The sequence below is a fragment of the Thamnophis elegans genome, chromosome 9 (genome assembly GCF_009769535.1).
Source record: "Thamnophis elegans isolate rThaEle1 chromosome 9, rThaEle1.pri, whole genome shotgun sequence".
In the NCBI taxonomy this organism is placed as follows: Eukaryota; Metazoa; Chordata; class Lepidosauria; order Squamata; family Colubridae; genus Thamnophis; species Thamnophis elegans.
The window spans coordinates 56,890,359-56,915,833 of NC_045549.1; the positions used below are offsets into that span (position 1 = coordinate 56,890,359).

The following is a 25,475-nucleotide window of genomic DNA, read 5'->3' on the forward strand; positions in this document are numbered from 1 at the left end:
TGCAGGCTACTGCTAGATCAGCAGTTCAGCGGTTCAAATCTCACCGGCTCAGGGTTGACTCAGCCTTCCATCCTTCCGAGGTGGGTAAAATGAGGACCCGGATTGTTGGGGGCAATATGCTGACTCTCTGTAAACCGCTTAGAGAGGGCTGAAAGCCCTATGAAGCGGTATATAAGTCTACTGCTATTGTGTGTGTGTGTGTGTGTGTGTGAGAGAGAGAGAGAGAGAGAGAAGGCAACGTAGCTCTGCATGCAATCACAGACCATTTCCAGCTGTTTCAAAGAGGATTTCAACTCTGCTCTTGCCTGCCATCATGAAAAGAAAAAAAAATGTAAAAGGAAAAAGACAAGAGCTGAAGGCTGAGCTAGTTGCTGACAGAGTCACCATGTGGATGACTCTGCTTACCTGTTTAAAAAAGTCTCTAAAAATGCCCTCTACAGGAGGCAGGAGAACGACGTGCTTCATTACGTCAAGAATTTTTTGGCTTTTAACCCTCGCTTAGCTCTGCTCGAGTGATCATAAAGTCAGACTAGATGAGGCACTTCGTTCTCCCGCCTCCTCATGTAGTTTTTTAGAGGCTTTTTTAAACAGTTAAGCCCTAAGCAGAGTCATCCACTGTGACTCTGGCAGCAACTAGCTCAGCCTTTTTCCTTTTACATTTTTTTTCTTTTCATGAGGACAGTGGTGAGGCTCTGCCTCCCCTGCCTGCACGTCCCTGATATTTAGTATGATACCAGTCACTCTTGACTACATGGTGATCTAGTAGTTAAGGCAGCAGAAGGCAGTGAGTTACAGTTCTTCCTTAGGCAAGAAAGTTGGCTGGAAGACCTTGGGCAGCCACCCTCTCCCAGCCCAACCCACCTCAGAGGGTTATTGTTATGGTGGAAATAGGAGGAGGAAAGAATATTAGGTATGTTTCCTAATACGAGTTATTTATAAAATAACAATAAAGACGACAGCTTCTGTAACAGAGACAAATTCCTTGTGTGTCTAATCACACTTGGTCAAATAAAGCTATTCTATTCTGTCCTGTCCTGGTTCCATCCTATTCAATACATAAAATCAGAACAAGGTTTCCTATGTTCACTGGTGAAAATAGTTCCAGTATGTTTGCAATGACGCATCCACAGTTATCGGCAAAGAGCGAAACTCTACCTTATTTTAACTCTTCTCTTCCCTTAAACTTCACAGAAAGTGTTTGAATGTTCAAACTACCGACCTTCAGAATATCCAGTCTAATCTAATATCTAGTCTAATATCCAGGTACACCCACGTTACACCTATCCTCCACGAGCTGCACTGGCTACCTATTAGTCTCCGAATCCGCTTCAAGGTGCTGGTCGCTACCTATAAAGCCCTACATGGCATCAGACCTGGGTACCTGAGAGACCGCCTCCTGCCGATTACCTCTCTCAGTCCAATTAGATCACACAGGTTAGGTCTCCTCCGGATTCCATCTGCCAGCCAATGTCGGCTGGCGACTCCCCGGGGGAGGGCCTTCTCTGTCGCAGCTCCGGCCCTCTGGAACGAGCTCCCTGTTGAGATCCGGACCCTTACTACCCTCCCGGCCTTCCGCAAAGCCACCAAGTCTTGGCTGTTCCAGCAGGCTGGGGGGGGGAGCTGAGAAGCATCTACCTCCACGGAAATTGTGAATGTTGGTTTTATTTTTAATATGTTGTCTTTGTCTCGTTTCCCCCCTTTCCCTTGTCTTTTGTGAGCCGCCCGGAGTCCTCCGGGAGTGGGCGGCATACAAGACAAATAAATAATAAATAATAATAATAATAATCTGTGCTGGTCAACAAATCCTGGAGAGAGCACTTTGCTTTTCAGATCTGAGTATTCTGTGTCTGGGACTCCATTAGGGGAATTTATTGAAACTCACCTTCCAGCTCCGTTCATTTTGTTTTCTCAACAGACAGGCTCAAGAGAATTTTTCAGATGATTTGCTCACCTCTAAGATATCATACAGTACTTCATCAAAGATGTTAATGAAGATGTCATCCTTCACTGACTGCAGACTAGAGATGCTATAGTCACTGTTAGGAGCTCTGTAATGATATTTTAAAACAGGTACAGTACAGATCAAAATATAATTTGCAAAATACATCAGCTTGGTTACCTTCTTCCCTATTCTCTAAGACTAACTCAATTTTTATAATGATTTCATCACAATGCAATATCCAATAACCTGTTCCATTAGAAGGATTAGTAGAGTATTACTAATTCAAAGGTGTGACCCCCCACCCCATCAGAATCCCAATCTTTCATTCAGATGTGAACAGAAGCTATCTCATTCAATAAGGGAATGATAAAAAATGCCCAAAGCTTGAGATGGAATGTGATACACTGGTAGAATCAAGATCTGGGGCACAATGAACTTTTTCTCACGCTTCAGCCATGTTTTCAAATTCAGTTCCTTTGCAGTCTTTTACAGAAATCAAAACTGCTTTTATTTTCAGAAAAATGCTAGGCTATTTTGTTATACCTATTGCTGGGGATTCATCTAAAGCAACTGAAATCTTTACACAAAGTTTTTATTTGCCACTTTGTGAGGTACAGAATAAAAACGCTAAATAACAGGGGTAGATAATGCGGACAAGAAATCTTTCCAAATTTGGTTTAAACTAACGAAGACCAATTCAAAACCTCCCTCCTTCAGAAACCTAAAGGAGAAAAAGAAGAGGAGGAGGAGAAATAATCCAAATGCACAATTTGATCTTGGTCTTTTTGTCCCACCCAATATAGTTCTTCTCCAATGGAAAGAAGGCTTTATGGGATCCATTCATACCTAAATGGAAGTTCCAATTCTTCACTCCAGTTTGGATTTGATCCTTCTGCGGTGGTCGTCCGACAAACTGTTCGCTGGAAAGAAACCTCTACAAAAGGCCGAACTGAAACCTACAATTAAACAGAACTCAAAGTTTTGATATATTAGATGAGATGCAAAGCTCAGATATGTCAAACTACATTTTCCAACTAAAAGTAGAAACTGTAGATATCTCCAAGCATATTATAAACATCCATTAAAATAAATATATAAATAGTTACTTTTACAGTCATAGAAATGGACACTTTATGGGAAAAAATTCCAGGGTCAAAATTTTATATTTCATGTAAATTTGGCTTTCAAAATAGTATGGTATTTTATTGTTTGATTACCTATTCAATACCATTTCTAAGGTTCCATGTTTCTTACACTTAACATTAATAAAATTTATCTGAACACCAAATATTTTTTTAAAAAAAATCTTTACATTTAGTGTTTAAAGTTTATAAAACTTTTCCCCCAAATCAAATAACATAGACTATGAATAACAAGATGAATAGGCTAAGTGGAAATATGCTCATTTATAAAGGGAAGTCTCTTGGAAAACATTCTTGAAAGCTTTCAAATTCAAAATTTATCAAAAAGTCTACATCACTATTGATAATTTTCATGAAAAGCACATGATCAAAACTCTGTAAGAATATAATGAATACATTCCATTTAGCCCAATCTGTGATAGGTATGTTGGTTTATCGGATTCAGGAAGTGGGAATTGTGTTTTTCTCTTTTTTTTTTTGGTGGCAGGATTGACCCAACAAAGACACTATTATGATTTCAGTACTAGGTAGATGTTAAAATAAACTGAACCCGTCAGTGTTTCACTTGCATTTTAACTTGGCATGTGGGAGACCCAAGTCTATTACTTTCTGATCAATATATGGAGCATTATATGTAAACTGATATTATTTAACAAGCTACAAAGAAAAAAAGTAGAAAAAACAATTTTCAATAAACATACAGTACATTCTTAGGAAAATGTTATTTAAATGCATTGGTAAATAGTATTTAAAATATATTAAAGAGTCCAGTGGACTTAGGCAGCCAATATAATAATTCAATTAGGAATATTTCTTCTTCTACAGCATAGAAGAATATACTACCACTAGAAGTATTAAATCTTTTTTTTTTAGTGTTAGCAGCTATATTTATCAATCTCATAGAATGAACCCATCAAGAATAGTGGAATGGTGATCTCTATACATAAAAAAGAATAAGGATATTGTTATTATTCAACTATTTATCTTGGTTCATGGCATTGTAAGGTACCTGGCTAAATGTCCAGTCCATACTGTGGTTGGGGCTGTGTGGAGTTGCAGGAGCAACAAACATCTCATTGTAAGCCCACGATGATTTAGATGGCTGCTGAAGTTTGCTTTACAAAAAGATGTAGAAAAAGTCAACAAACTTCCAATAGGATTTGAAAAGAAATAAAACAAAATTATTTTAAGTACAAATTTTGCAAAAGCGATGATGACATTTGCACAGCAATACAAATAAATTATTTCCCTTCTTGTTTTTGCTATTTTTTTTCAATTTGCACACATATATTACACCCACCCAAACCCCCAAAACAATTTGGCTCAGCATGAACAAGTACAGATTTACTTCCCCCCATACACGGATCTTATTTGTGCTACTTATATACTGTACTGCTGATCTCTGTAACAGTTAAAATGTAGTAAATGTGAATAAATTAAAAAACCAACAACTGACTAAAGTTACCACACTACAAATGTAAGTTATAATAGCAGTGATAATGAAAAATAAAATTAATAATGAAACTAAAATAATATTAACGCCATTTAAATATTTCAAGTGAAATAAGTCCTCCGGGATTGGGCGGCCTATAAATCCATTAAATACTAATACTAAATACTAAAGATGGCAAGAATTAACTATTAAACTAAATACTCTTCAGAGATGTTTTATCTTACTTCAGTAGGTCCTGGAACAGAAGAGATAGCAAGCTGGAACCATAACTGGAAAACGTTAGCTCCTGTTCACCCCACACCCTTATTTCACAAAATTTGCTCAGTCTCTTTTTGTCTGTAAAAGGGGTTGTTCAGCTGCTCCTAATCTGAACTGCAAAATCAAATATTTAGCATCTGATGATCTAATCATCAGAAAGGTAACGAAACGTTTTTGATTCTATATAGAATAGGTTTTGAAAAACCCTGGGATGTTCACATGATGGTTTGTGGAAATGACCTTGGAATACAGGAGAAAAAGCCACAGTGTAGGCAATGGTTACACAAGAGAGATCTCAGCATACAGCAGGAATGGGGACCTGGCAATTTCTTGGAAAGGACTCTCCCTAGTTTGCTGGAAAATAGAAGGATGGGGAAGGGAGAGATGTGCTTTCAGACTTGCAAGCTGCCTTTTGAAGCAGTCTAGATGAGAAATCAACACCATGAGTAATAACACTACTTTTGTTACATGTAGTCTTCAACTTACAACCACAATTGAGTCCAAAATTTCTGTTGCTAAGTGAGATATTTGTTAAGGGAGTTATGACCTGTCTTGCCAGTTATTAAGTGAATCACTGCAGTTGTTAAGTTAGTAACAGAGTTGTTAAGAAAATCTGGCTTCCCCATTGGTTTTGCTTGTCAGAAGGTCACAAAAGGTGATCACGTGACCCCAGGATACGGCAATCATCATAAATATGAATCAGTGCCAAGCATCTGAATTTTCATCGTATGACTATGGGGATCCCACAATGGACATAAGTGTGAAAACTAACATGTCACTTTTTTCAATGCCATTGTAACTTTGGTCATTAAATGAACTGCTGTAAAGTTGAGGACTACCTACTTTGTTTCCCTGAAAATAAGACTCAGTCTTATATGTTTTGGATTGCCTCACTTCATCCTCCATCTTCCCAGTGCTTCACCTTATGGCCGCAGCACATGCACTAATCCCTCCTCACCTCGTATCGGCAGCAACCAAACAGAATGAGCAGCTGGGTGGCTGTGTAGGCTCTTAAGTAACCTTAACTATGACTTACTTTGGGGCTGGTATTTATTGTAGGCAAAACATCGGGCTAGGGCTTATTTTCAGGGTAGGACTTATGTTTGGGGAAACACAGTATATAAAGTATTACAATTATTATAAGGTATTATAGCCTCTAAGAACAGAATCTTCCAAATCTAGAAGCACATCCCCCTGTCCTCTACCCTTGCCTTTACTTTCCAGGGAACTAGGAAGGGTGCCTTCTGAGATTTTAACATGCCTTCTTTGGGCTGAGATCTACCATTGCCTTAGCTGCAGCTCTTCTCATTTTCTTACATAACATCACATAACAAGAGAAGTGTTTTTCAGGACCTTTTCAGAGTCTTTTGGATTATATGCCTGGAGGAATGGAACAAGCACAGTTAAAGCTTTGAAAGGTAAGATACATGGCTATGTAACAATAAAGTACTGCTAATTAAAAATGGGGGGGAGGGTAAATATTCCAGTACTGCTGTCTAAGATTGTGGTCAGCAGGCATATAGACTAAAGCAGTGTGTCCAATACGCCAAAGAACATTGCTAAAAGTTGCTTACCTCCCAGCAGACTTCCTAACAGGAAGCTCAAACGCTCTAACAACATTAACCAAGAGTTTTATATCACCATCTGAGAGATTCTGTGCCATTACTTTCTTCCTCTCTTTTCGCCTTGGCTTTAAGGGTCGCTTTGATTCGGCCAGTTTAAACAGGCTGCCACTCAAAACGCTATTTTAAAAAAAAGCAGAGCTACAATATAAAAGTTATGTTGCTATAATTTGTCATGCTAACATTGTATAAATAGCTATAATTTCTAAACAAAACAATAATAATTCTACAAAACACACTGAATTTGGATATCGATCTCAAAACCAACCATCTACATAGAAGTAAGAATGCAAGTTGACATACCCTGGGCCAGTAGAACTTAAACAGAAGGCAGAGCAGAACAAAAACAAAAAAACAAAATTGAAATGAAGTTCAGTGGATGCATAAACAAAAAACGATTAAAAAAATGCATTCATGCAATAAGCTAGATCAACTGAAAAGCTTACAAAACCTCAAAAAAATAAGGTTAAATTTCACTATCAATTACATTTCTCAGATTGAAAAGTTCAACACCATGGCCAATTTTTCTCTTAGCAAGTAAAATCAGGAAATATATATTCTAATACTAGAATGCCAGATATTGATTGCTTTCCCAAACTCCTGTAAATTCTACTGGGTCAATCTTGATGCTGAAATTAGAGCAAAAGCTACATGAGCCACAGTGGCACAGTGGTTAGAGTGCAGTACTGCAGGTTACTTCTCTGACTACTGGCTGCCGGCTGCCTGCAATTTAGCAGTTCAAATCTCACCAGGCTCAAGATTGACTCAGGCTTCCATCCTCCGCAGGTAAAATGAGGACCCAGAATGTTGGGGACAATATGCGGACTCTGTAAACTACTTAGAGAGGGCTGTAAGCACTGTAGTAGTAGTAGTAGTAGTAGTAGTAGTAGTAGTAGTAGTAGTAGTAGTATAGTATTTATTATCATTGTATAAAATAAATACAAAAACGGTATATAAGTCTAAGTGCTATTGCTTTTGCTATATAGTCCTTATCGAACAACCATAATTGGGATCCATATTTCTTCTGTTGCTAAGCAAAACAGTTGTTAAGTAACTGCCTGATTTTGCCATGGGTGTTAAGCAAATCACTGTTGTTAAGTGAGTTATGTGGCTATTAAACAAATATTGCTGATTTGACTTTGCTTGTCAGAAACCAGATAAGGAGGTTGCAGATGCCCAACACATGATTTTAGGATGCTGCAACCATTGGAAATACATACCAGTTGCCAAACACCTGAATTCTGACCACATGACAATGATTGAAAATGCAAGAATTGGTTGCAAATCTCTTTTTTCAGTGTCACTGTAACTTCGGACAAACACTACATGGATAATGGTTGCAGTAATTGGGTATGTCTAGTCTAATGAAAAAAGGACTAGGGATGACATGATAGCAGTGTTCTAATATTTGAAGGGCTGCCACAAAGAAGATGAGGATCAGGGATGGGTTTCAACCGGTTCGCGGCGGTCCCCGCGAACCAGTTGGTCGGCGAACCCGGAAGTAAGTAACTTCCGGGAACGGCGAAGGGCCCAGCCGCCCGCCCGCGCTCCTTACCCAGTTTTGATGAGTTCTGCACTTCCACGCATGCGCAGGATGCATACAGCGCCTGCACGATCCTCCAGGAGCAGCTGGAGCATCGCACAGACACTAGTACGCATGCATGCACCGCGCGCGTGCACAAGGACGCCGCCGGCCCCGTTCCACCCCTGATGAGGATCAACCTATTTTCCAAAGCACCTGAAGGCAGGACGAGAAGGAATGGATGGAAACTAATCAAGGAAAGAACCAACCTAGAACTAAGAAGGAATTTCCTGACAGTGAGAACAATTAATCAGTGAAATGGCTTCCCTTCAGAAGTTGTGGGTGCTCCATCACTGGAGATTTTTTAAGAAGAAATATATTTGAATATAAGTAGCTCAGGTTGGTAATTGGGCTGTTGGTCTGAGCTCTGAGCTTGGCAATTTGGTTGCAAATATTTCATCACCCCTCAAGGAGACATCATGAGTGTGCTTTGAATTGTGCTCTCTGTCAGAGCACTGATCTTTATGTGATGCAAATTAGTGTGGATGTTGTTTGTTCAGCTATTTCTGAGTCATGGTCAGACTTCAGACTGTTAAGTTGGCTGGCTGTTGTTACTGAGGCATGGTCTTTGGTTTTAAGTATCTTCTGTGTGATGTAAATTAGTCTTATTTGTTCGGATACTGCCGATTCATGGTCTGGTTTTGTTCTGCTTGAATAGCTGGTAATAATCAGAAACAACCAGCCATTCTAATAGACTGAAACCAGACCATGACTCAGCAGTATCTGAATAAACAACACTAATTTATATCACACAACCACCTACAGATCCTTACAGATTAACAGAGTTGGAAGGGACCTTGTAGGTCATCTAGTCCAACTCCCTGCCCAAGCAGGAGACCCTATACCGTTTATGATAAATGGCAGTCCAATCTCTTCTTGAAAGCTTCCAGTGATGAAGCTCCACAACTTCCAAAGGCAAGCTGTTCCATTGGTTGATTGTTCTCACTATCAGAAAATTTCTCCTTACTTCTAGCTTGAATCTCTCCTTGATCAGCTTCCTTCCATTATTCCTTGTCTATAAAAAGAGTTGAGACTCTAGAAAAAGTACAGAGAAGAGCAACCAGGATGATTAGGGGACTGGAGACTAAAACATATGAAGAACAGTTACAGGAACTGGTATGGCTAGTCTAGTGAAGAGAAGGACCAGGGCAGACATGATAGCAGTGTTCCAGTATTTGAGGGGCTGCCATAGAGAGGAGGGGGTCAAGCTATTTTCCAAGGCACCTGAAGGCCAGACAAGGAATAATGGAAGGAAGCTGATCAAGGAGAGATTCAAGCTAGAAATAAGGAGGAATTTTCTGACAGTGAGAACAATCAACCAATGGAACAGAAGTTGCCTTTGGAAGTTGTGGGAGCTTCCTCACTGGAGACTTTCAAGAGATTGGACTGCCATTTGTCAGAAATGGTGTACAGTCTCCTGCTTGAGCGTGTGTGTGTGTGTGTGTGTGTGTGTGTGTATGTTTTGGACTAGATAACCTACAAGGTCCCTTCCAAGTCTGTTGATCTGTTAATATAGATCTGTTAATCATCAAAGATCCCACTATATTTAGTGAAATTCACTTTCAGATAGGTATGGATTGAATGGTTAAAAAGGAAAGAAGAAGAAATAAAAGCAGGGGTTGGAACCAAATGGGGGAATGAAATGTGCTGACAAAAAAAATCTAACTAAAGCTCTGCCAGTCCTACAAGGTAGATCAGACTAAGCAATCAAGGTAATCATCAGACAAATGGTGCTTGAGTCCATTCCCATAAAACTTACTTGAAAAAATGTCTAACAAAAGCAATTTCTTGCTTCACACAAAGACATAAGGTTCTGTTGCTATAATTTTACAATCAAAGTATTCCTATCCTCCATGGCATTGGTTTCTTGATCTGGTCTACCTTACAGGACTGACAATAAACAATGGTACATCTCTTTATGGCAGTTTCACTCCAGCATAAGAGCTTCCTCTTTTGGATATGTGTCTCATATGCCATTGAGTTTCCATTTCTACCCTTACATGTTGCTAACTGCCCACCTTCCTTCAGTTCCTGGCCTAGCCCTTCTTTTACTTCCAGAAATAGCTGATATTGTGGGTTCTGCATGTGACATCATACATATTCTCATGTCACTTATATGGTAGTGTTGTCACAGCTACTTCCAAATGCCCTTGTCCAGCATAGTTGTAGAAATATGTTGTTTCCACACAATCTATTTCATATTGTCCTCATCAACCTTCAATTATCTTCACGTTTTCAGAAAATGTAATTGAAAATGCCAGCCAAAGATAAATTAAATGTTATCCCATTAAATGTTATTGAGACAAAACCAGAAGCAAGTTTGCTTAGAAAGGAACATGGCTACATTTTAAAACAAATTAAGCAAGGTTTTCAGGGCCTCAATTGTACTTTCAAAAAATATTTAAATTAAAACCCTTGAAAATAAGACAAAAATATGGTACATCTGAAACACATTACAACTTTGAACTATCCTTATATTCTCTTCCTTACCCAATAGTAGGGATTTCATCTTCATTGACCAAGTCAGAAATAACAAAATGGTGCTTTGCGATCAGGAAACGATTAATTACTGACTCCCTAACCTGAAAAAAAAAAAAAAAAAAAATTATTTTAAATCTGAAATTAGTCAATTGCTGTGCTGCTCACATTAACAAATACAGCTGTCCTTTTTTTAAAAAAAAACATTTTTATTTATTTTTGAACAAAGACAAACAAACATAAAAATAAAAAAGCCATCTTTCATTACAAATTGTAGAAAGTGTGTCAGTTGGTTACAGTATTTTCATGCATCTCTTCCATAGTCATCACCTGCTTTTTATATCAAATTGCATATTTTAAATTCACATATATTCATGTATATTGTCAATGTCTAAAGCGTTTCCATGACCACTATCAACTTGAGAAGGGGGGAAAATGTCATGCATACTTTTGGCCAGAGTAAAAAGTCTCATATTTGTGTAACTGAGATGTGAATGCACATGTCCAGAACCCTGCCGTAACGTCCTGTTGGAGAATGTGATTGATGACTTCAGGCAGAGGGGAGGGGACACAGGGTTAAAGTTCAGATGCCATTAAGTGGGATTTAGTTACGGCTCCACAGAAGTCCATGCCAAGATGTTAGTCCTAATAAATGAATGGGGTTTTTTTGAACTTTGTCTCGAGGCTCGTAAATTAATTAGGTCAGCTCTTGGAAACTTCACATATATCATGATTATTATATCTCAACCTTAATTTGACTATAATTGTTTTACATCCTTTTATATATAATATTTAAAATCTAGAATAAAGAGTGTAATCTGTCCCCACCCGAATGATGAATGTTGTGTTTTACTTTTACTTGCACTGTTTTCATGTTTATTGTTTTATTGTCTTGTATCCCCCTCCCTATAAATTGTAAGCCGCCCTGAGTCCCCTCAGGGAAAAGGGCGGCCTATAAATTAATAAAAAAACCTAAAAAAAACAAACCTAAAAAAAAACCTAGAATAGGATTATATGTTAACATTCTAGTAAATCATCCTAAAACCATCCAATCACAATAAATCTTTATCACATATTCTAGATAAACCTTTTAAACCTCCTCTCATATCCTCCATGTGTTGTTTATAAAAAATTTCATATTATCAAATTAATATATATATATGTATTGTTATCATTATTAATCATTATTTAACTATAGCTATTGTCACCTCATTTTATACATACTACTAGTAAACTAAATTTAGCTTAGTTTTTATTATACATTTTCATTGCATCAACCTGTATCTTTCCAGTAATAGTACAGTCTTATATCTCTTGCTATTTGTAGCATTAATATTCTAGTTACTTTCTTAATAAATCTTGTGTGAACCTCTCTTCGCAACATGTTGTTCCTTTTGTATCTCATAAAAGCTCGAAACCCAGCATCTGTTCTTTCCATCATCTTATCCTTGGTTATCACTGGTGCTTCTGTCATGATTTCTCTCCTTCTCTCCATCAATTTTTCTCTTTTTTATTCTTCTGTGCTTTGAAGTCTGGGGTAGAGTTCCAATCTATCTGTCTCCCCTTTCCATGTTCTGCTCTTGCCATTACCAACCATGCTCACTTTGTTGTCAAATTTCTTATCTCTTTGCTCATTTTTTCTTCCATTTTTTGAACATTCTTCATTTGATAAACAGTTTTTCCATCAATTTTTTCTGTTTTGTATTCCATATTCTCCCACCTCTTTTCAATTTTCTCTGTCACAACTAATAGATTTTGAATTTCAAACATAATCATTTGCAATGTTACAGTTTCTTTTTCCTGCTGCACCATTCTTCCAATTTTGCAGGCACTGCCACTACAGGATTCAAGGCTATTTTAATAAACTTCAAACAGGTTCATTTATTATCTTTCAAGTCAAAATGTTGTCTTCCCTCCAATAGCTAGTGATAGAACTCCCCAAAAGCACATGTATGAACAGGTTTTGTTCTTTCTACTATCACTCGCAGTAAACAAACTGAAAGAACTTTGACTCTCAAGTGATCAAAGAGAAATTAAAAAACAATGTATCCAGCCTCCAGCCTGTAAGTGGCAGTGTAACTGCTTTTCCTCCTGTTGTTACAACCCTCTTTATAATCTTTCTTATTATCTTCTTTATATTCCAAGCTTAAGAAAGAAAAAACCCTTAAATGGAGATTAAAAACAATCCAATCAAGCATTATAAAAAAAAGGAAAATTTTAATCCATAGGCGTAAACATAAGTGAAAAAGAAGAAAAAATCAATCCATTCAGTTTAAAAAATAGGGAACCTTTGCAAAAATTCCATCCATGAAAAAAAAATAGAAACAGGATAACACACTAAGTTTCATGCAGATTAATTTCTCCGCTTACAGTCTTCTAGCTTCAATTTTAAATTAACTTATTTTTTTTTGGAGGAGGGGGTAGTCTCTTTTTCTAATAATAAAATTTCCTCACCAATTTGACACACTTTCCCTTTTTGCTTTCTTCCTGTTCTGGAGCTGTCCCAACTTCAGCAACTTCATTGGCTGTGTTTCTATCGCCAGAAAAAAAGACTATTCCTGGATCTTTCAGGGACTTTGCGGGGTATTTGTATTTGTATTTGGTTTATTTGTATGCTGCCCTTCTCCAGGAGGGACTCAGGGCGGCGAACAACTCAGAGGGGAAAGGGAACATAAACAATAGTACACATAATTAAAATACACAGGGGTGCCTGAGATCAGCAGGAGGTGCCCTTCTCAATCACTGTCTCTGCAGGATGGTTTAGGTCCAAATGGACCGTCCAGCGGCAGAAATATTGACTGCGATCTTGGAGCACCAAGATTGCACATCGTGACGTCGCTACATCAGCCCCTTCTGTTCTTTTTCTTAAAGACTGATTTTGGGATAAAACAATAAAGCAAAAAGTCTATACGACTCATTCAGTCCTACCATTCTTTCATTTTAGATCGCACTTTCTAATTTTCTCTTAAAAACAGAAAATAATCATAAGCAGGTAAGACTTGGGTAGGGTGATGTACAAGAGCAATTAAAAAGGGCAGATTAGGCCAGTTTGCAGACTGACTAAGATACTGAAATTGGGAATGAATCTGGTGTGTAGTTTTTAAGGGGAAAAAATTTAATTTGCATATTTAGAAGTTGCAGAGATGTATCCAACTTGTAACAGCTTGTTCTTTCTTAATGGACTTTGTCAGATCCCTAAAAGTGATACTGCCATTCAACTGGGAGGAGGGGAGCCTCAGAGTTAAATCATTAGCTACATCTGAAACAACTGAGTTTTACAACTTTACAACTGGTTTCCTGTCACCAGGAGACTGAAGGTCCCAACATCTCTGGAGGGATGTTTATGGTAGCCATGTGGGATATATAACTTTGATGTCTAACTAGAGATAGCCATGGGAACGTGTGTTTTATTGACTCCCAGAGCAGAAGAGTTAAGGAAGCATCTTCACACTTGTGTATTGGTCAGAATCTGCATTCAAACAAAGGGGAGGGGTCATTATCAGCTTAATCCCATTTGCATGGCCTAAAGGTTTTCAGATGCTGCTTTCCTTCTAATGGTTTCCATCCTGCTTGATTAAAGGTTCCTTTTGAAATAATCAGTTTCAAGAGTCTTTACTTTCTCAAGTTAGAAGAGGAGCCATTACAGATTTATTCTTTTTGTCCTCAAAGAGAAAATCCACACTGCTGTTCTTAGTCCATATATCTTGCATTAAAACAAAACAAGAAAAAACATGCTTGAGATGCAAAAGTGTTTTTATAATTTGGCCTTTAACTTCCCTGGTTTCCTTAGACATCAGAATATGCTGACATAGGCAATGAAGTGGCAGAGATAATTTACAGGAAATATTTGCATTATTTATTTCTATTATAAATTAACATTGAATGTATTTTTAATATTTAGTAAAATGATTTGATTCAATAAACATCTTGTTGTTTTAAAGATTTATCACATATTTTGAGAGATATACACAAAATATTTCCAAATATTTTTATCTATTTATTAAATGTATACACCATCCATCTTGTCATCAATTATGGTACTTCCAATTATTTAGGGTTATGATTAAGTCTAGAATTTTTCCAAAATATTTCCAAGTATATTTTGCATATGTATTTATTAACTACATTTAAAAACCCTACCTTTTCCATGTACTTTGCAACAATTGCTCTGTGGTCATCTGAATAATCCTTAGTATCAATGGCATCCTTCTTCTGCAATCTTTTCTCATAGTCCTGAAAAAGAGTCACCACCATGACTTATATCAATGAAAGCCCTTTAGACCTCTGTCTTTCAAAAACACATATTGTGTTGTCTTTTCTTCTCCTTCAGCTTTCTCCTGCCAGTAGGTATTAAAAAGCCATTAGAAGAAAATCAGTTCAGAAGAAAAACCAAAAGCTGCAAGCTCATCATCCCTTTCCCCTGCCAAGTAAAATAAAGTTTTTAGACATTCTACAGTAGCTTAAAAGGAGAAAAACTTAAAACATCTTGAGCTCTGGGTTTAAAATGATTGAAAATGAGAATTAAGGACTTGGCTGGTGTTGGTTATTACCTTTAAAGCCCTACATGGCTTAGGACTAGTCTATCTACGAGACCGCCTACTGCCATACACCTCCCAACGGCCGATAAGATCCCACAGGGTGGGCCTCCTTCGGATACCGTCAACCGGTCAGTGTCGGCTGGCGGGCCCCCGGAGGAGAGCCTTCTCTGTGGCTGCTCCGACCCTGTGGAATCAGCTACCCCCAGAGCTCCAGACCGTACCCACTCTCATGGCCTTCAGGAAAGCCGTTAAACCTGGCTGTTCCAGCAGGCCTGGGGCTGTTGACCTTAGTGTTAAGGTCCAGCCCCGATTAGAATGTATGTGTGTTGTGAATTTTAAACTATTTTTTTTACTTATTTTGCTTTTCTTTTTTTCTTCTTTCGTTGTAAGCCGCCCGGAGTCCTCCAGGATTGGGCGGCCTATAAATTTAATAAATGAAATGAAATGGCTCCAATATTGGAGATAATGCCTGAATTCATATCACAGGTTCAGCTGTAACTGTTATTAACTGGGACCATCCAATACATTTATCTATAAACATAGAACATATGAGCATAAAATAACACTGTTGGATGGTATCTTAGAGCATGGGTCCTCAAACTACAGCTTGCGGGCTGGATACGGCCCACTGAAACCATTAAACTGGCCCGCACAGGACCACGAGGCTGCCCCGCCCACATTGCCCACCCACCTGGGGGTCCACACCCTTCCGCCGAGCATAGGGTTTACTTTTGCGAGCTGGAAGTGGAAGGTAAGGCAGAGAGCTACTGGAGGCAAGGGGGAGGCCAAAACGCAGCCATTTTTGGCTGGCAGAGGCTTCTGGGGGCTGGGAAGGCCAAAAAGGCCCAGCATTGCAGCCTGTGTGGCTTCCCTTTCACTGGGACTGGCCTCTCCCCACCTGTGACGTGGGAAAGTCACAGCCGCAGCATTGCCAAACTCTGGAAGGAGATGCGAATGAGAAGGAGGCAGGCAGGGAAGGTAGGAAGGAAGAAGAGAAGGAAGGAAGGAGAAAGAAAGAGAGGTTCTTTTTGTGGGGAGGCAGCAAAAGAAGCAGCATTCCTTAGCTGGAAAGTGGACAAAGGCAGAAAGTAAAGGTAAATTTCAGAGCCTGCAAACTGCGGCTTGCTGGAAAGGAAGGAAGCAAAAGAGGGCATTTGATCTCTCCCACTCTAGCTTCCCTGCTCAATTGCTAGCTTTTTTAGTTCAGAAGCAGCCACAGGGAGAGGAGGAGGGGGTTTCTCTATGAGTTTTTAAAAGTGAACTCTTTCTTCCTATTCTACTACAAGTGCAGCTCTCCAGCTCTGGGAGCTTTGTTTCTGGTCTGGGAGAATTGTAAAGGTCCCTTCTCTGACTTTGGATTCATCTCCTCTGTGTGTGTGTCAGGGACGTGCAGTCAGGGGAGGCAGGGGAGGCAGAGCCTCACCACTGTCCTCATGAAAAGAAAAAAAATGTAAAAGGAAAAAGGCTGAGCTAGTTGCTGCCAGAGTCACAGTGGATGACTCTGCTTAGGGCTTAACTGTTTAAAAAAGCCTCTAAAAAACTACATGAGGAGGCGGGAGAACGAGGTGCCTCATCTAGTCTGACTTTATGATCACTCGAGCAGAGCTAAGCGAGGGTTAAAAGCCAAAAAATTCTTGACGTAATGAAGCACGTCGTTCTCCTGCCTCCTGTAGAGGGCATTTTTAGAGACTTTTTTAAACAGGTAAGCAGAGTCATCCACACGGTGACTCTGTCAGCAACTAGCTCAGCTTTCAGCTCTTGTCTTTTTCCTTTTACATTTTTTTTCTTTTCATGATGGCAGGTAAGAGCAGAGTTGAAATCCTCTCTGAAACAGCTGGAAAGGGTATGTGATTTCATGCAGAGCTATGTTGCCTTTTCACACACAAACACACACACACACACACACACACACACACACACACACAGAGCTGGATAAAAGTATATAAGCCCAGCTTCACTGATTACAAGTTTGAAAAGGCAACGTGGCTCCACCTGCAATCAAAGGGTCAGATCGGAAGGCAGTAGGGGAATTGGGGTGGTGGTGGCAGAGGAGCTGGTTTCAAGCCATTGGAAAATATATCCAATCCAACGTCTGTGTTTGTTTGAGATTGACTGAGTGAGAGAGGAATCTAACTTCTCTGTGTGCATGTGTCTGTTTGAGAGAGGGGGGAGGGTGGGAGAGAGGGAGGAAGGGGGGGAGAAGAAAAAGAATGATGGAAAACTTTTTTGCAAAGGAGAAAAACAAATGCTGTCGCTTTAAATTGGAACTGAGCATGCCTGGCTGTGGAATTCTGGGAGTTGAAGTCCACAAGTCTAAAAAAATTTGAAACCTGTTAGTGCCTCACCAGCCATAAACCTCACCGCACATCACTGGTGTGTGTGGTTGGTTAATTGGTTGCAAAGGTGAACATTCTGCTAAGGATCTTTCACAGTCTGACTTCCCTGCTCAATTGCTTTAATTCAGAAGCAACGTGGGGGAGGTTTTTGTTGTTGTTTCATAGCCTGTGTTCCCTGACCTACCGTATATACTCGAGTATAGGCCGACCCGAATATAAGCCGAGGCACCTAATTTTACCACAAAAAACTGGAAAAGTTATTGACTCGAGTATAAGCCTAGGGTGGGAAATGCAGCAGCTACCGGTAAATTTCAAAAATAAAAATAGATACCAATAATGTTTTTGAATATTTATTTCAAAGAAAAACAGTAAACTAGCGGTGTATTCAATGAAATACTTCACTCACCTCATGATGCTGATGTCCCGCTGTGATGATGATGTCCCGTGCAGCCGCGGGAGCGATGTCCCGCCTCCTATGACACACGACACAGTGATTCCTATCATTGGATCACTGTACCAGAGGAGGTGGGACATCGCTATGTGGCTGCTTGCCATAACAAGGAGGAGGTGGGACATCGTTGCAGAGCGGCAGGAGGGGGAGGAAGGGGAATCATAAGACAGCCCTGCATTACATTAGAACGTGAGGAGGGGGGATGGTGCGGTGCGCGCTGCGCGGCAAACTGACACAGAGGGAGGGGAAACTCACAGGGGCGCCGGGCCATTCACGAGCCTCACCCAGCGGCATGGCCCCGCCCCTTTTTCTCCTCCATTTCGGGCAAATTTTTCACTGACTCGAGTATAAGCCGAGTCGGCTTTTTTCAGCCCAAAAAGTGGGCTGAAAAACTAGGCTTATACTTGAGTATATACAGTAAATTGATTAGCTGTGTAATTATCAGAGTAAGCCTATTTAACTTAAGAGCTTTTCTTTTCTTTCTCTGTCACCCCTCCAATTCTAAATGCAACTTGAGGTGGACCTGTCCTTAGTTATCAGGGAGTCATTTTCTGATCAGTCCTCCTGATCTGGCCTCTTTTAGATTTAATTAGCATTAAGGTATTGCCTGTAACATTTACTTTATATATAATGTTTACCTTTTAAAGCAGATTGGTGTGTGTGAGAGAGAAAGTGCATTGGTGGGTGTTGTGTTTGGCTACAGACCATCTTAATGGGATTTATATAATTTGAAATCTGTTCATTTTAAATAAAGTAAGAAATGCAGATTAATATTGCTGGAAATAGTAATAAAAGATAATCCCATAAATTAAATGCATCAGAAATCAATTTAAAATACATAAGATAAAGATATACGGTGCATTCAGAGAAATGCAATGCTAATGGATTTTATGTGATTCCCTTTCCCAAATCTTGGGGTTTTTAGTTGCAGTCTTAATTGGTGCAGTTCTCAGGCTGGTTTATTGTGTGGTCTTCTGAAACATATAATCAGGAGTTATTTTGAAGGAAATCCTGTTTGTTTTATCCTTTTTTTAATGGCCTATTTTAAGAAGCCTGAAACTGCTGTTGTACTGAAATTAGGCAAATGGCAAGAAAGCTTGTGCTCTTTTTCCCTTGGGGGGAGTCTTATTAAATAAATAGATTCCTTGGGTTCCCTAAGCAAGTACAGCTTAGGAAGGACAAAGGCAAAATGGACTGCTAAATTGGCCATGCCCACCCAGTCACATGGCCACCTAGCCACGCCCACCCAGTCACATGGCCACCTAGCCACACCCACCTAGCCAGTCCAGCCGCCCAACAGTCTGAGGGAGTGTGAATTGGCTCCTGTTTAAAAAGTTTGAGGACCCCTGGCCTGGGGTTTTCTTAAAAGAGGGAAGGGCTGGCTTGAGTTTCTTGGCACTGTTTTCTGTGGTTTCTGGTTTTGTGGGGTTTCTGGCACTGTCCTTTATGCTAATACTTCCCACAATGCCTTGATGGTTTTTATTCCAGTGGCTTTGTCTTTTCTATCCTTAGGGTTAAGGAAAAAACTGGTTTCATCTGCAGTCTTTTGGGGGAAAACTTTTAAAAAGTTTGAGGACCCCTGCCTTAGAGGTTTTCTACTCCAACCCCTGCTTGAGCTGGAGATCCTATACCATTTTGGACAAATGATTGTGCAATGTCTTCTTGAAAACCTCCAGTGATGGAGAACCACCAACTTCTGGAGGCAAGCTGTTATGTGTCTCTTTTATGATCTTTCACTTATTAATTCTTGTCCTGTCTTGGGTGCTTTGAAAAATAGGTCCTTATTCTCTGTGACATCCCCTCAAATACTGAAACACTGTTATCATATGAATCCTAGTCCTTCTCTTTGTTAGAATTCAAGGACCCAGTTCCTGCAACCAGTTCATCATACAATTTATTTTCCAGTACCATAACCATCTTTATTTCTCTTCTCTGCACTCTTTCTAGAGTCTTAACATCTTCTATTCAATGGGAAGATTTGAAGGGTTTGGCAAGTTAAAGATTTAATATTTTCTTTTTCTACCCTTATCTCCCACTTCATTTTTTTAAAAGTATGCATAAAACTATTTAGTAAAACACAACACCATTTAGACACCAGTCCACTGTAAGGCCCTGTCCTATCTAGCTCTGGAAGAGTTTTATTCAAAAATTTGCTCATTCCAAGCTTGGAGGTTTTGTGATTAAAATAATATCATAAGTTTTCTTTGCAAATTTTCTAAAATTGTTAAATTAAAGTTGCAGTGATCTCAAAAAAACTGAAACTAAGATGGGAAGTTTTGTTGTCAATAAATTCTAATTACAATTTTTAGAATGATTTCTTACCTGCAAAACTTTTTCACTGATCTCTCTTTCCAATAAAGGAACAAATTTATAATTTTGAAATTCAGCTACTTCATTCTTTCTGAGCTCAAGAAGCCAAAATCTTTTGGACATATTAAATTCCTCATCAGAAACAAAATTAAATTCTTGCTGCAATTGCTCCAGTCGAAGGAAATCTGGGATGGAAGAATCACCACATGGAGTAATCTGGAAAACAAAAAGGCTTATATACTTAAAGAAAAGTGTAAGTAGTTTTTTTAGTTGTGTATATGTATGTATGTGTATATTCACACACACAGTGATTCTGTGGGCAACATGACAAAGAATAGATTAGTTGGAGTGGAGTAGAGTGGAGTAGAGTATCGCGGCATGGTGTGGCATAGACTAGAACAGAACATTCTTTGGTGGCCAAGTACAACTAAAGCAACTAAAGCAACAATTGGCAGCCAGACTGCATTGAAGAATTGAGTTAATGACATTTGGCAGTCAAACATCTTTGTAGAACTCCTGGCTCTCTAAATACATGGCAATGGATAAACAAAATGGCATTGATCAACTCTGAACCGGATCCGTACCCAACATGGTATCTACCGGGATTCATTGTTTAAGTGTGGTCTTGTCTCTACCCCTCAGTGTGGCTGTGCTCCTCGACAAAATATCCATCACATTGTGTCCAAAAGTCCATCAAGAGCTTACATCAGCCCAATGTCTGATTTTTTCAACATAGACCACCCTGTTCTTGAATGGCTGGGTGGATTGGACATTAATATTTGAACTACTATAAGTCCATGTATTTGCCATACACTAAATAAATAAATAACCTGGCTAAATGAGTCAATTGATTATAGCAGCCTGCATATCCTAGGGTTTCAGATACCGAGGGCAGACAGAATATCAGAAACATCCAGTAAAAAGAAGGGAGGGGGTCTCTACTTGTATATCAACAAGTGATGGTGCTAAAATGTAAGTACACTAAAGAAATTATGTGATGTGGACTTAGAGACGTTAATTATCAACTGAGAATCATTTTATTCTCCATGAGTGTTTTCCTCATTTCTACTATTTGCAGTGAACGTTCCTACATAAGCTTGCATAAACAATGCATTATAAACTAGAATTGATCCAGTGGTGGGTTTCTACCAGTCCGCACCGGTTCATGCGAACCAGTTGGTCGGTGGACCCGGAAGTAAGTAACTTTTGGGAACACTGGCACCGGCCCTGTCGCTCGATATCGCCCTTGCCCTCCCGTACCAGCTTGCTCGCTCCCCCACCTGTCCGCACTAAATTAGGCTAGCCCAGCCCGACGCTCATCGATTGGCTGGAGATTGGAGTCCAGCCAATCAGCGAGCGGGCTCGAGGCGACCTGTTTAAAAGCGAGGCGCCAACGGCCAACATTCCTCTCAGTGAGGAAACCAGTGATCCTTCCTCTGTAAGTAGCTATCTTTATTGCAGGGTGTGATCTGTGCTGGGTTCATCCTTGAGATAGTAAAGTCTTGCTTTCTGTGTCTCTCCTTTGTGCAGGTTATTGGAGCAAGGTGGTGAGGTGATGGTGCAGAAGAACAGCAAGGCAGTAATCTTCCCTCTGTGTGCTGGTTTCATCCCAATGATGGCAATGAAGAGTTCATTTCTGTGTCTCTTCTTTGCGCAACCCATTCACTGAAGTCAGTGATACTGAAGACTGGCAAGAACAGACATCTTCCTGCTGTAAGTAGCTCTTTTATTGTTTTTGTACTTATTTTAATGTTATTGTAGTTCATCCATTGGGGCAAAGAAATCAATGACAGCAACTTGGCCCCTCCCACCAGGTCACATGGCCATTTCATTTCATTTTATTTTTCATTTATTAAAATTTATAGGCCGCCCTTTTCCCTGAGGGGACTCAGGGCGGCTTACAATCACAAGGGAGGGGGGTGCAGTATCAAAAAACAAAACAAAATGTGAACAAAGAAAAATAATAAAACACAACTTTCATTCAGCAATCAAACACTCGGGCGGGTGAATTGGGAACCTATCCCCAGGCCTGCTGGGAGAGCCAGATCTTGAGGGCTGCGCGGAAGGTCTGGATGGTGGTGAGGGTACGGATCTCAACGGGGAGATCGTTCCACAGGGTCGGAGCTGCAACAGAAAAGGCTCTCCTCCGTGTGGTCGCCAGTCGGCATTGACTGGCAGATGGGATTCGGAGGAGGCCCAGTCTGTGCGATCTAATTGGTCGAAGGGAGGTAATCGGCAGAAGGCGGTCTCTCAAGTACCCAGATCCACTACCATGGAGTGCTTTAAAGGTGGTCATCAGTACCCTGAAGCGCACCCGGAGACCAACAGGTAGCCAGTGCAGCTCGCGGAGGACGGGTGTAACGTGGGTGAACCGCGGTGCGCCCACTATCACTCGCGCGGCTGCATTCTGGACTAACTGTAGTCGCCGGATGCACTTCAAGGGCAACCCCATGTAGAGCCCATTGCAGTATTCCAGCCTAGAGATCACAAGGGCTCGAGTGACTGTTGTGAGAGCCTCCCGGTCTAGGTAGGGCCGCAACTGGCGGACCAGGCGAACCTGGGCAAATGCCCCCCTGGTCACAGCTGACAGCTGGTGGTCAAAAGTCAGCTGTGGGTCCAGGAGGACTCCTAAGTTGCGGACCCTATCTGAGGGGTATAAAATTTGACCCCCCAGCCTAAGTGTTGGTACATTAGCCAAATTATTGGGAGGGAAGCACAACAGCCACTCGGTCTTGTCCGGGTTGAGTACCAGTTTGTTAGCGCTCATCCAGTTCTTAACGGCCTCTAGACCCTGGTTCATCACGTCCACCGCTTCATTGAGTTGGCACGGGGCGGACAGATACAGTTGCGTATCGTCCGCATATTGGTGGTATTTTATCCCGTGCCTCCGAATGATCTCGCCCAGCGGTTTCATGTATATGTTAAATAGTAGGGGGGATAAGACCGAACCCTGCGGCACCCCACATGTTAGGGGCCTCAGGGACGATCTCTGCCCCCCGACCAACACCGACTGCGACCTGTCCGAGAGGTAGGAGGAGAACCACTGTAAAACAGTGCCTCCCACTCCCACCTCCCGCAGTCGTCGCAGAAGGATACCATGGTCGATGGTATCGAAAGCCGCTGAGAGGTCAAGGAGAACCAGGATGGACGCATAGCCTCCATCTCTGGCCCTCCAGAGATCATCGGTCAATGCGACCAAAGCGGTTTCTGTGCTGTAACCAGGTCTGAAGCCAGACTGGAAGGGGTCAAGATAACTAGCTTCCTCCAAGGCCCGTTGAAGCTGGAAGGCCACCACCTTCTCAACAACCTTCCCGATAAAGGGGAGGTTGGAGACAGGACGAAAGTTGTTTAAAATGGCTGGATCCAAGTTTAAGTACGGTGGGGAAGTGCCCCTCCCGAAGGGAGGCGGTCACGACCGCCTGGATCCAGCCATGTGTCACCTCCCTGCTGTTGGCAACCAGCCAGGAGGGACACGGGTCCAGAATACAGGTGGAGGCACTTACAGCTCGAATGGCCTTGTCCACATCCCCAGAGGCAACATCCTGGAACTCAACCCAGAGATGATTTGCCAAGTGGTCCTCCTGTGTCTCGGCTGGATCTACTGCGGTGGAGTCCAAGTCCGACCGAAACCGAGCTACTTTGTCCGCCAAGAATTGAGCATAGTCCTCAGCCCTACCCTGCAAGGGGTCTCCCGCATCCCTCCTGTTAAGGAGGGAGCGGGTTATCCTAAACAGGGCGGCTGGGCGTGACTCGGCGGACGCAACCAAGGCAGAAATGTATGATCTTTTGGCAGTTCTTAATGCTCGGACATAGTCCTTGGTGCAGGTAGTTAGAAGCGCTCGGTTCGCCTCGGACTTATCGGACCTCCACAGGTGCTCTAGGCATCTCCTCTGGCGTTTCCTCTCCCGGAGCTCCTCGGTAAACCAAGGAGGCCTCCGGGATCTACTGACCCGGAGGGGCCGTAGTGGCGCAATCCGATCAAGAGACTCCGCCGCCGCCGAATGCCAGGCGGCAACCAGAGTCTCCGCCGAACTGTGGGCGAGAGTATTAGGAATGACCCCAAGCTCCGTCTGGAACCTCAACGGGTCCATAAGTCGCCTGGGGCGGAACCACCTGGTCGGTTCCTCCTCCCTACGGTGGGGGTTTGGCCTCCGGAAGTCAAGCCTCAGTAGGCAGTGGTCTGACCACGACAGGGGTATGATCTCATTACCCCTCAGACCAAGATCACACATCCACTGCTCCGAGAGGAATACGAGGTCGAGCATGTGACCCGCTGCATGGGTTGGGCCCCAAATTACCTGGGTCAAGCCCATGGCTGTCATGGAAGCCATGAACTCCTGCGCCCCATCAGAGCGTTCACCGAGCGATGGCAAATTGAAGTCCCCCAGAACTATAAGCCTGGGGAACTCAACTGCCAGCTCGGCTACTGACTCGAGGAGCGAGGGGAGGGATGCTGCAACGCAGTTGGGAGGCAGGTACGTTAGCAGCAAACCCACTTGACCCTTGAGGTCCAACTTTATCAGCAGGGACTCACACCCGACAAGCTCCGGAGCAGGGACCCTACGAGGTAACAGAGACTCCCGGATTACAATAGCCACACCGCCACCCCTTCCCTGGGCTCTCGGCTGATGAAGCACCTGAAATCCCTCTGGGCACATCTCTACAAGGGGGACTCCTCCTTCTGTGCCCAGCCAGGTTTCAGTAATACATGCCAGGTCTGCCCTCTCATCAACAATTAAGTCCCGGATGAGAGGAGCTTTGTGTACAACAGACCTGGCATTTAGCGACAACAGCCTGAGACCAGGGTCCTGACTACTCGCGCCATCTGGTCTTGGAGTGGGGCTCATAGGGCCGGAAGGAGGGATCTCTGTGATGTAGCGAACCCTCCTTCCCCGGTAATGGCCAGCCCTAAAGTCCCCGCCGTATCTGCCCCTCCCCGTAATGACCGTAATGCTCCGACCCACTCCCGTGACAGTAGTCCCCCCAACCACCCCACTGACCCCCGCCTTCCCCGGCAGGCCCTCCGAGTCAAACATTCTCATTTATCCACTCTAACAATTCCCACGTAATATTTAAAACATATAAAATACAATAGTAACAATTAATAAAAGTGGGCCATTCATTCAATTCCAGTCAACTCCCATACACTCAACATACTATTTTAAAATTGCGCAGTTATAATGTATAGTAATATGGAAACAGTGGAGGAAGCGGTGATCCGCTCCTCTCCCTTCTTATGTCCTGGGGAGATGTCCTTGGCCACCAAGTCAAAAGTGCGTAATATATAAGGTGGCTGTATACAAGCAAGATAGAATGTGAAGATCCAAAATTCATAGGCGGCAACCATGTAGTCTTACCCCACT

The 25,475-nt window shown here is 41.6% G+C and overlaps 1 protein-coding gene across 1 annotated transcript in view; it reads right to left on the reverse strand.

Annotated features, from left to right (window-relative positions):
• The window catches only part of CC2D2A (coiled-coil and C2 domain containing 2A), a 105,690-nt gene that overhangs the window by 27,755 nt on the left and 52,460 nt on the right, over window positions 1-25,475 (reverse strand). The window contains exons 19-25 of the mRNA XM_032224660.1: window positions 20,125-20,328; window positions 14,618-14,710; window positions 10,490-10,581; window positions 6,370-6,537; window positions 4,094-4,199; window positions 2,789-2,898; window positions 1,952-2,048 (exon numbers count right to left, since the gene is read on the reverse strand). Of these exons, the coding sequence (XP_032080551.1) occupies window positions 1,952-2,048; window positions 2,789-2,898; window positions 4,094-4,199; window positions 6,370-6,537; window positions 10,490-10,581; window positions 14,618-14,710; window positions 20,125-20,328 (870 nt within the window). The remainder of the gene's footprint in view (window positions 1-1,951; window positions 2,049-2,788; window positions 2,899-4,093; window positions 4,200-6,369; window positions 6,538-10,489; window positions 10,582-14,617; window positions 14,711-20,124; window positions 20,329-25,475) is intronic.